The sequence below is a fragment of the Fulmarus glacialis genome, unplaced genomic scaffold, assembly GCF_000690835.1.
Source record: "Fulmarus glacialis isolate BGI_N327 unplaced genomic scaffold, ASM69083v1 scaffold5159, whole genome shotgun sequence".
Taxonomy (NCBI): domain Eukaryota; kingdom Metazoa; phylum Chordata; class Aves; order Procellariiformes; family Procellariidae; genus Fulmarus; species Fulmarus glacialis.
This window is the reverse complement of record NW_009231259.1, coordinates 21859-33220: the sequence shown is the minus strand read 5'-3', so window position 1 is coordinate 33220 and position 11362 is coordinate 21859. Positions and strand designations below refer to the sequence as shown.

At 43.4% G+C, this 11362-nt stretch overlaps 1 protein-coding gene across 1 annotated transcript; it reads left to right on the top strand.

The window, feature by feature from the left end:
- The first annotated feature begins 651 nt into the window (after nt 1–651).
- On the top strand, nt 652–10818 carry EXD2 (exonuclease 3'-5' domain containing 2). Its single transcript, XM_009584487.1, has 8 exons — nt 652–990; nt 1916–2172; nt 3231–3357; nt 4151–4476; nt 6774–6880; nt 7092–7227; nt 7969–8325; nt 9484–10818. The coding sequence occupies exons 1-8, from the start codon at nt 652–654 to the stop codon at nt 9698–9700; spliced, it is 1866 nt and encodes a 621-aa protein (XP_009582782.1). The 3' UTR covers nt 9701–10818.
- Nucleotides 10819–11362: the final 544 nt, after the last annotated feature.

The window sequence follows — 11362 nt, the reverse complement described above, 5'->3', positions numbered from 1 at the left end:
GGTTGGGGAGATGGGGACGCAGGGGCAGGATTGATTTCAGTTTACTGAAGGGAAGCTAGAAAGCTGTGTTATAAATAGATGCTGCTGCTTCTTTCGGGCTTTTCAATGCCTGAAAAGCCATTTGACCTTAGTATGGATGTGAATGTATCGGACAATGCCTGTTATTTACTAATGGATGAATGGACAGGCTTATTCTGCAGTAATTTCGTCTTGTCCTTATTTAGGTTGATCTGGTTCCAAACTGAGCTAAAAGATGTTGATAATAGCCCTGACTAGTTGATTTTTGGAATGTCAGAGTTTTTGGAAGCATCCAGTTGCACCAGTATAAATCAATGGATTCCCTTTAAGGTTTTTGGTGGTGTGATCAACAGCAGCATTCAGTCTCCTGTTACTGCCCAGTCCACCACTGCAGCAGTCTGTCCCCTGACGCCCAGTCTATCAAAGTGGGACTCGGTCCTTTTTCTGTCAGGATCGCAAGTTGTGGCTAGAACCTTTGTATGGTACCACTGCGTGTATTTAATAGCTCTAAACACATTTCATTAAGTTGTCTTTAATTTCCACCTCTCTCATTTTTCTTTGCAGGCCATGATAAAATCCTACAATGCCGTTTTGAGTGGGTGAAGTGAAGGGGGGAAAAAGGGGATTAAAAAAATGCCCAAGCAAACAGCAGTGACGATTACTTTGGCGACCCTGCTGGGTGTTGCAGTGGGGGGCCTGGTTTTGTGGAAAGCAACCCAGCGTCGGAAAGCAAAAGCATGCTGTAGTAGTCGGCGAGAGGAAGCAGTTATAAACTCGGGAGATGAGAAACTGATTAAGGCAGAGGATAAGGAGGTGCTTTCCTTCTTCAGATCTCCCACCTTTTCCTGGGTAGAGAGGACCCTTGGTGCAGACATAGTGATAGTTTCAGAGCAGGAGGAGTGGGATCGTGTTGAACCTTTGCTGAAGAAGGAGCTGGAGAAGTGGCCAGTGCTTGGAATTGATTGTGAGTGGGTGAGTGATCAAGAAGTGCCTCTCCTTTAGATTGCAAATTGTAACAGGAAATCATTGAGGGTGGAGTGATTCCTTTGCTTAAATGGATACAACAGGACTGACTCTTGAAACTGCCTGTGTGATTATCTGTCATGACAGCAGTGAAGCAGCTGCTGATTTTGATTATTCTCACGTTTAAGTGTGCTGACTGTAAGTTTTTAATTCGCTAGTTGTATTCGTTTACTGAACTCCTGTGATAAATCGTCTATACTAAACATAGTGATAATCATGTGGCTAAATATAGCATTATGTGCTTTGTATAATATCGCTTTAAACGTGATTTACTAGAAGTAGCTTGGGTTCGCACTATTTTAAATCCAGCTACATACTTAAGAAACAATTTCGTGAGAATAATAAATCCAAAAAGGAGGATAATACTGATATCTAGCTATAACTCACTGAGACTACCAGAAAGCAAAGTTCCTCTTCTGCTTGGACATTTGCCTGTGTGAACTCTCAAAACAGGCATTGAGTCATTTATAAAGCCTGGCTTTGCCATTATTTTGGCTGGAAATTTATTCACCCCACAGTCATTAGTATAAGCCACAGTTAAACAATGTGTTTGCCATAAACATTGATGTGGGTGGCTTTGTGCTGATGTGGATTAAGAAATGTGTCTGATTTCTTCCATCAGCTCAGCTATGAGGGGGAAGGGTGAAAGGGGAAAAGTTTCTCTTGTAGGAGTGTGGCAAGAAGTAACTTCGGGACCATAATACTGTGAAACAGATCACGTAATTTGCAGTAAATTTCAGAGACGTGTAACAATGCTTGACTGTATAAACTGACAGGTATTTCCTGTCTTCAGTGGCCTCTTTTGCAATTTGTTCCAGCTCCAGTATTGCTAATGATACCGTAACCCAGACTCTGATTTTTGTCTTTATTTCAGGTATCTGTGGAGGGAAAAGCAAATCCTGTATCCCTCCTACAGATGGCTTCTTCCAGTGGCCTCTGTGTTCTTGTTCGGTTGCCCAGGCTTGTTGCCAGTGGACAGACTATCCCAAAGACCCTGTTGGACATGATGGCAGATAGTGCTGTGTTGAAAGTTGGGGTAGGATGCTGGGAAGACGCTTGCAAGTTACTTCATGATTATGGTCTTCCAGTCAAAGGGAGCGTGGATCTCCGGTATTTAGCCATGAGACAGCGGTAAGTGTCTGAAGACAGAGGCAGCTCTGTTTGAGGCATCATCATCTGTTTGAGTTGGAAATATTTTAAGAGTAATTTGCATGTGCTGAATGATACCAGGCAGGTAGGTCTGGAGTGCTCAGGGTGGTTTTAGAGCATGGGCATAGACAGCTGCAGCCCAAGAACACGTCATGCTTCTGTTCTATGGTCTTAACAGAAATGAAATCTTCATGAAGATTTCATATGCTAATTTTGTCTGTTAGTCTTCTCATGCAATACCCATGTGGACTTTTCTGAGTATCATGCTTTAGCTTGCAAGAAGTCCAGGCACAGTGATGTAACGTGGTGAGAACGATCACCATGTCAACGGGTATTTGCATACACTGTCTAGAAGTATGGGGTAAACGTGCCAGGGGCACGTAAGTGGAACTGTTGAATTACAGGATTTCTTGAAAAATGACTAAAATACACCATCTCTAATTTTCTCTTCTAACAACAATGCTTCCACTAAAAGGTTACAATTATGATGCCATTTTCTCATCCTTCATTCTTCCTAAAATAAAATGTTTTACTTGGGAATATTTGTCATATACAGTATATGTATGCCTGGGTGTCATTAGTGATCTGGGGCATGGATTTGCTGACCTGATGGTGCCTTTTTATCAATGAGGATGGACTAATTGTCTCTAGTGGCCAGGATTCCTCTGAGTCATTCCTGGCTCTCATGCTCCTCATGAACCCCTGTGGCAGGTGGTCCATCACTCTGTGATAGACCTCGTTAGTTCAGAAGTGGGTAGTTCAGAGCCAAACCGAAGCCTTAAATGTTACCAACTCCCAGCCTTGCCTGTTTTGCATATTGCAGGCACTAAATAATTACTAAATCTAGAAAGGACATTTTAGCGGAGCGGGCGGGAGAGGGCCTGTAAAGCTGACAGGCAGCTGTGTGCTGTTTGAGTGGGAGTCATGCGTCACGTGCATTGTGTTCCGGCAGGTTCAGGGTGTGTGAGGCCATCCATATTTGCATGGGTGTATAGTTTCATTTTTAATATGTTTGTTTCACTTTCTTTGTTAAACTGAAGGAAGGATCTACTTCACAACTGCCTTAGCCTTAAGTCTTTAGCTGAAAAAGTCCTGAGCTGCCCGCTTGACAAATCTCCTCGTGTGCGTTGCAGCAACTGGGAGGCAGAAGAACTGACACAAGATCAGGTGTGTCTTCCACTTCAACTTAGTGTTTTGGGAGGAAAAGCAACCTTCTTAGTAGAGAAGAGATATTACAATAGGGACATCTGAGTTTTGTCTCAAAACCTTGTGTATGACTGTGGTCTGAAGTTATTTTCAGACTGTGTCCGCGTTTTGCTCCTTTTCCATGAAGATAATTTTCTGTTACTCTCCCTGGATTCTTGACCCTTGTTTTCCTTTAATCCTGAAAGGTCTGTAAGGCAAGGTCCCTTGAAGAAGTGTTTGTGCACCCAAAACCTCACTTTTTTATTATTTTCTTTTCTCCAGTCTATAGCAGTCAGTGCAATGTAAGAGAGACACCCTGGAAACCTTGTTAACCATCTTTAGACCATTATGATTTCCCTGATAGCTCACTTTCTTTACAGTCATGCTGCAAATGTCTACAAAATCACTGACCGGTAGAGGGAGTGACAGGATAAATAACCACACTGAATATTTGTAGGCAGTGTATCAAAAGGGAGGTTTTTTTCGTTAGGGAGGGCTTGGTGGGGCAGGAGGGTGTTTGAGACCTGGCTGACCTGAATTTCTTTCAGCCCCTTGCAGTTCCTGGGGGCACGCACGAGTATTTCAAGTCTGACTGATCCTAAAAATGTGGGGTGTGGTGATGTTATGAAAATGTCACTCAAATGCCAGAACTTTGCGTGAACTTCAAAAGGAAATAAATCCAGCTTCTGGCTTTACTGTACCAAGTGTTAAAGACTGATAATGTTTGGGAGCGTTTGCTGTTTGTCAGTATCTCGATGTCGATGCTTTTCTGCAGGTTCTCTATGCTGCTAGGGATGCCCAGGTCTCAGTGGCTCTGTTCCTCCATTTGCTGGGATTTACCAGCCTCCCTGCTACATCTCAAGGTGAAAACTCCGTCGCTGCGTGGGAAAAAGCACTGGGTAAATGCCGGGGCTTGGTGGATATCCCATTTAGAGGAAGAAGGAGTGGCAGCACAGGAGAGGAGAAGAGTGGAGAGGGACGCTCCCCTCAGAAAACAAAGAATCGGAAATCTTCGGTGAATGGCCAGCCCTCTGGCAGTCAGCAAGTGAGAGATCCTCGGAGGCAGAAGCGAAAGCCCCTGGGTGTAGGATATTCTGCAAGGTAAGCCTATGAGCACGTTTTAATCCTTGCGCTGCAGATGGAAAATTTTGAATGATGCCTCATGCTCTACTCATTAAACAAAGTGGTTAATACAAGCTAGGAAAGGAAACACAGGACCTAATAGTCATGGGAGCCAGATCCTGTTTCTGTTTTCCCCATTTTCCTCTGGTGGTATTGAAAGTGGGAGCAGCACTTGGGTCTGTACTAGGTCGTGAGCAGGTTGAGGGGTTGTCTTCAGCTTTTGCCTTCCCTTCTCCTATGGAGGCATTAGCTGGAGAGCAGAGTCCCCGCAGGAGGCGGTTGGCTGTCTGGGTGGCATTTACTGCCCAAACAGCTGTGTCCTGTCTCCTCCAGGGAAAAGGTGGCAACTGCATAGAGCTTGTCCTGTGAGCAGGATCTGCTGTTTGTACTGTGCTACCCCAGGTCATTGTGGCCACAGAGATGTCAGGGTACTGAGCAGAGCTGAAAGCTAGGGCTAGGAGGGGTGAGAGAGGTTATGTGAGGTGCCCGAGGGCACAGGAAGGAACAGTTTGTGAAAGCACTGCGCTTCTGTGTTGGCCAGGGCGAGAGAGGAGGGAACGGTACTACTTTGGCCTTGCAGGGGCAGCTGGTGCTGGATTCAGGATCCCCGTCCCGTAGGTGATTTTTGTGGACCAAATCCTAAATTCTTATGGCCTTTTGCTAATGAAAGTTCGGTTGTTTTTAAATTAAAACAAGTTGGAGAAGTCTCTTTAAGCTCAGTGCAGTGGAAGATGTGGAGAGCTGGTATGTTTGGTTTTGTTCGGATACAATCTAGTAAAATTTATCACATGGATGTAGGAACTAAAATTGTCTGTGATTACCATTTGGAAAGAAAACCAGTCGTTTTAGTATTTCTTTTCTCCTTTTCAAGTTTATTGGATTGGCAATGAAGACATTTTAATGCGGTCGATAATATTGATTTAATTAGCAGTCATTAATGGTATTGTGTTGTACACAGCAAGTCCCTTCAGATTTTTTTTTTTTTTTCAATTGGAGCCTGTGTCATACAAAACAGAAGGACTGCACCTCATGGGAGGATTAAAATTTAAACAAAATTGCATTCCAAGCTAAATTGAGATCACCCCATATTTGTTTATTTATTGTTTTTAACTGCGCTTGACTTAATGAGAGATCTGTAGACTCACTGTTTTTTACAGTATCTCCAGCAGTCTATCTCTGGTTTGTAATAAGACTGGATATGATTTCAAAAGTCCTTTTCCACTCTTCCTTTCTTTAAGCGTGTTTAGTTTTAATGTTTATTCATTTAGAGTTGGGAAGTACTCAGATTATCATGGTGATTGAGCTGAACTGCTGATGCTCAGTGGAAGGAGACCTCCTTTATCATTATTGTTTATCATTATTGTTTTGTTTTGTTTGGACCTCAGAAGAAATCCTTTTGTCAGATTACATAGCCTGTGAATCAACCTTTTTAGCTGGTAGAGCTCTGCTGAGTATTTATTTATATGATCTTGCTGAAAAGAAAGGAAACTTTTCCACAGCGTATTGTCATGTCTGTCTCCCTGGCTGGTTCCTCCCAGGTGCTCCCCAGGCCCAGCCTGCTCTGCTCTTCAGTTTTGTTTGAAGGAGGTTGGCCGAGTAAGGAAATGTTTTCTGCAAAACAGAGCCCTTCCACATACTGCCACAAACCACCAGAGACTGCTCAAGCAGGACTTTTTGCACTGACTAAGGTTAGGTGCTTGTGTTTCAGAGGGCCTCAGCTCAGCTTCATTGTTCCCATGGACTCATGTGTTTGGGTTCCCAGTGCTCCAAGAGCTTTTTTGTAGTGTTTCTCTTGGATGAATGAAGTAATTGCTGTTCACACTAAGTTTTAGAAAAGTCGTCTTAATAAAACACTAAAATACAGGCTTAGGCAGCTGATCCTTGAAATTGCCTTGCCTGTAAGTTGACACTCTCTTTTAGCTTACTCTTAGCTCATCATCCTTCTTGACTTCGATTCTCTTTTGTTTTCTAATGTAATTTTTTTTTTTTTTGAAAATGCTGTCATCTTTGATGGCATCTCTTGAAAACTGGGATTCAGAGTTACAATTCTATTGGCAGCAGGAGAGCAAAGATACCTTACAGTCAGTTGGTGAACTCCAGGTGAGTTTTTAGATGTTCTGCTTCCCTTAGCAGCAGCCTGTGCTGTGCTCAGCAGCCTTAAGTGTGTGTGATTTGGAGGAGGCTGCATGAATTGCAGTGTGGAACGCATGGCTATAGAGAGCTCTGGGTTTTTGGCATGCTATTATAGTTGCTGTAATGCTGTCCTTGTTTCACAGAAAATCTCCACTGTACGACAACTGCTTCCTGCATGCACCGGATGGACAGCCCCTGTGCACTTGTGATCGCAAGAAGGCTCAGTGGTATCTGGACAAGGGGATTGGAGGTGAGCACACCAATTTTCCTGTTGGTATTTGAAATACAGCGCTTTTTTGTTTTTTTTGCCTTGTTTCTTAGATAACTAATTTTTTGTATCCTTTCTTATTGGAAATACTGTTGGGGATTCACTAGGATGACTCCTATGTTTTAGCATTGTTATTTTAGCTTTCAAATACAAATTTGTCATAAATATTCTCTATTTGCCTTTACCCTTTCAGAGCTAGTTAGCACAGATCCGTTTGTTGTGAAGCTGCGGTTTGAGCCTTCAGGACGTCCCGAGTCTCAGGTTGATTATTATCTGACAGTCAAAGAGAACCTGTGTGTTGTATGTGGCAAGCGAGAGTCCTATATCCGGTGAGTTTAGTGGTATAGGAGAAAAATGCGTCTTTTAAAACAGGACTGAGGTCTGCATCTAGTTTGGCATCTAGAACCTTGGTTAGTGGCCTGAAACATCATGCTTGTTCACATCCTGGATGGGCTATCACTATTTGAATGCTTTGTAGTCGTATGTGTCTGGGTAAGTTTGACACTGAACAGGCCAACCTTCTACCGGTCATTGGAGAGAACAAAGCATGTGGAACGTGTATGTGCTGCAGTTTGAGTGACAGGGGGCAGCAGTATGCTAACACACACTGTTCTGATGGCATCCCCTTCTGAAAATAGCTGCACTATTCCTTCCACTACTTAATCCTTATATTTTTGAAAGGTTTAGGTGAGCCTGAAGCCCATAAGGTCACAGAGGGTGAGATTTTTGTCTTTGCAGCTGCTGCTGTTTGGCTAAGAGGTGTGCTTCTCATAGGGCATTGCTTTTGCAGCTTTTTTTTTTTTTTTACAGTATGAATCCCTTTTTTTTTAATTGAAAGCAATGATTTTTTGGAAGGGAGGAAAAAACCAGAAATGGAGAAAACCTGTGGAGAGAAGTACAAATGAAAAGAAGTTGCAGAACCTATTGCTGCACTGAGGGTCCTGACCCTGGTGATCTTTGTTTTTCTGGACTTTTAGTATTAGTTGAGCCTTTGTGGGCCAGGAAGAGGAGGAACTGGGGAGCAGCAGCTCCAGGCAAATGTCATGAGCTGGCTCATTTGTCTTCCCTAGGAAGAACATTGTTCCTCACGAATACCGAAGACATTTCCCCATCCAGATGAAGGACCACAACTCCCATGACGTGCTCCTACTCTGCACGTCCTGCCATGCCATCTCCAATTACTATGACAACCACCTCAAGCAGCAGCTGGCTGAGGAGTTTGGTGCCCCCATCGGCTCTGAGGAAGGCGTGCGTCTGCTGGAGGACCCCCTGCGCAGGCAAGTGCGCTCGGGGGCCCGAGCCCTGCTGAATGCAGACAGTCTGCCTGACCCCCGAAGGGCAGAACTTCTGCAAAGCATCAAGGACTTCTTTAACACAGAGGCAGTCACCCCAGAGATGCTCCAGGAAGCAGCTGGTCTGGAAACCAGGTATGTAAACCCATCAGTAGATGTAACATTTTAATCATTTATGTTAACACGTAAGTTTAACAAAAAGTTGTCTACACACAGAGCCTTGGGTAAATATTACTGCAGCAAAATAAAAGAAAATCCACCAGGATTTGCAGAGCTGAGGATCACACATGCTGACTTCCCCCCCCCCAGCTTTTTAATGAAAATAAGACAAAACCCATTGCTGGTCTCCTTGGGATATTGATGTATCTGGCCTAAAATAATGGTGTCAAGGAGTGTCTGGATTTGAGACTACTAGGAGCTGATCTGCACAGGCAAAAGGAGCTTCTAAAAGCGTAACTTTATCATTTGTATAAGCCTGCAGAGTCTGGATTTATAGTACTTTGATATATTTAACTAGAAAGCAAGGATAAGAAGATGATAACGGCCTGTGCTGTAGCCTAAGGCCCTAAGCAGACAAGCACACTCTGCATTTCTTAACTGTGTTTTTGTTTACTCCTTTCTCCCCTCAACCCAGCAGTGGTCTGTGAACTGCAGCTCTTGTTTCTTCCCTCTTCCCTTTCTCTTCCATCAATCTCGTTCCATTCTTGCTCTCTATATTCCCCTCCACTACTTTATACTTCTTTTGAAGGACAGATCAGGGAGGGAGACTGAAAGACACTCATATCAGAAGTCTCCTCTCTTCCTCTTTCTCAAAGCCTCCCAAATATCTTTTCTTAACTAGTATCTGGTCTCTGTCTGCATGAAGTCAGTATTTTCTTCTTGTTACGCTCACTGTTTTTGTAATGTGCCAATGTTGCAACTCGGAACCTATCCAGGCAGGGAATTCAGTGGCGGGATCAGAGCTCTGGAGTGTCATATGGTTTTTGCCTTGAGAAATTTGCAGTCTGTCTCCTGAGGAGCTTGTAACGGACCTTGAGAGCTTTGTTTAGTATTGCTATAAAAGAACAACACTTTCTCAGTTCAAAGAAGCCAGCTTCCCAGTGTAACTGTGTTCCAGAAAGCAGTCTGGCATTGAAGCAAAGCTTAAAACTCTCCCTCCTGCTTAGCGTACCATGTGTCTGTAATTAAACTCCACAGCTGAAAGTATCGTCAGTGTCTTGCTGTTCATTGTAGACAGGTCTAGAGTCTTACAGTGGGTTTGTGTGAACATAAACTCTGCTTGTGTCCTGGCAGGATCTGCAATGAGAGCTACATGCCACATGGACTGAAGGTGGTGCAGTGTTTCGCTAAAGGAGGCCTGCGCTCCCTTATGCAGTTGGAGAGACGCTGGCGGCAGCATTTCTTGGACAGCATGCAGCCCAAGCACCTCCCAGAGCAATGGTCAGTGGACCATAACCACATGAAGCTGATCCGAAAGTATGGGGAGGATCTTCAGATCGAGCTGTCGTGAGACTAACTTCCTAGATAGTGTCTAATGGACATATGTAACTGAAGGTGGAAGGGCTGTTTTTATTTCAGTGTCTCCACTAACATCTGGACCTGGGGTTGCAAACAGGCAGCAGTGGATCTGCCAGATTTGCCATTTTATAGAGTTAAATCCGTTGACTTGAATTTTCAGGTGGTTTGGAATTTTTGATCCTAGTCTGTCACTGACTAGTTCAGTGTGAGAGTGATATGCTAAGGCAACTTGTCTTCTCAAAGTGACTATGGAGAGTTATTTTCTACCCCCTAGGATGGCTGATGCCTCCAGACCATCTCTTTTAACACAAAGCACAATATATGAACGTTTCCAGGTTTTCCAACAGATACATCTGCGCCCTTAGCTGCACCTTGAGAGTCTCCTGATAAAAGTCTTTGCTTTCAGTGCAGTTGTACTCATATGAGTTCTTCTCAGAGAAGACTCCCTGCCAGAGAGAGATTCCTTGTTTGGAAGTGGCAAAGAAACCTTACCTTTTTTTGCAGATTCTGAGCTGTATCAGCATTGCATATAGGCCTCAGTGAGTTTCCTGGTGGCAGGTGCCTGATGAGAAGCAACACACTGACTCTGGCAGTATGGAAGCATCCATGTCAAGTCTTTTCTTAAACAGCTTCCAGCAACACACGGTCTATAAAAAATGTTATTTCCTACTTCCACTTGTTTATCATGAATAGCTCTTCGTGGGTACCTTTTCATATCAGACTGAAATGGGGTCAGATGTCTGGGATGAGAGGAAACAAATTTTATCTAAAGACCAGCATCCTTTAAGAGGTCAGACCACATGTGGCAGAAAACTGGAAAATCTGGTGTTCTGTTCCTGGATTTGACGTGTGTGGTGGTGAGCAGGTCATACTCTCTCCATGCCTGTTTCCCTGTCTCTAAAATGGGACTAATAATATTTAACCTATCTCACAAGGGTGTTGTGAGGCTTAATTAATTCATGTTTTTGTAAAATGCTTTGAAAATATAAGTTAGTGTGTGCTAGTTATTACTGTTTTTTAAAATGTGCTGCTGTCTGACTTTCTTAAAGCTTTTTGCCTGGTGCTAGACCTTAGTTAAATATAACCTTTTAAAAATACATACCCCTTTCTGTGAAATTGCTTTTGATGATTTTGATTGCGTGAGATTGCGTGCTTCTCCTGAATGATGAAGCTATGCTCAACTTTTATAGGTCTCTGTACAGAAGATTCAGTAAAACCCTGAAGTCATACGTCACACTACTGTGTGAACTGTATAGCACAGTTGACCCATATTTTATTATAACATTTGGGCAGAATCGTGGACCTACTGTGATCGTGGCTGAAACTCTCCCTTATTAGATAGTTCACGAAATTTCACAGGCCAGGGGTGGAAAAACCTGTTTGTAGCAGAGACTGTTTGAGATAAGTAGGAGCCATGGAGAAATGGTACATTAATGCCATCCCAGAGGAGCTGCAGTAGCAGCCCGAGCACAAGGAATCAAAGATTCATGATAAATACTACTTATCACAGAGCTGCAAATGAGACCATTTTCATTATAAGGGCAATTTTATTCCTTTTCTGTACCACTGACAGGTCTTAACAAAAACTGATCTAGCAAAATGTGTTCTGCCTCTGTGCTCATTCACACAACTGATTGTAATCTCAGCAAGAACC

What these genes read in the sequence shown, in the direction of transcription:
- EXD2 (XM_009584487.1), top strand. Translation starts at nt 652, where the DNA reads ATGCCCAAGCAAACAGCAGTGACGATTACTTTGGCGACCCTGCTGGGT. An exon ending in TATTTAGCCATGAGACAGCG is followed by an intron (nt 2,173 to 3,230) that starts GTAAGTGTCTGA and finishes GTTAAACTGAAG; the next exon opens with GAAGGATCTACTTCACAACT. An exon ending in GCAGCTGGTCTGGAAACCAG is followed by an intron (nt 8,326 to 9,483) that starts GTATGTAAACCC and finishes GTGTCCTGGCAG; the next exon opens with GATCTGCAATGAGAGCTACA.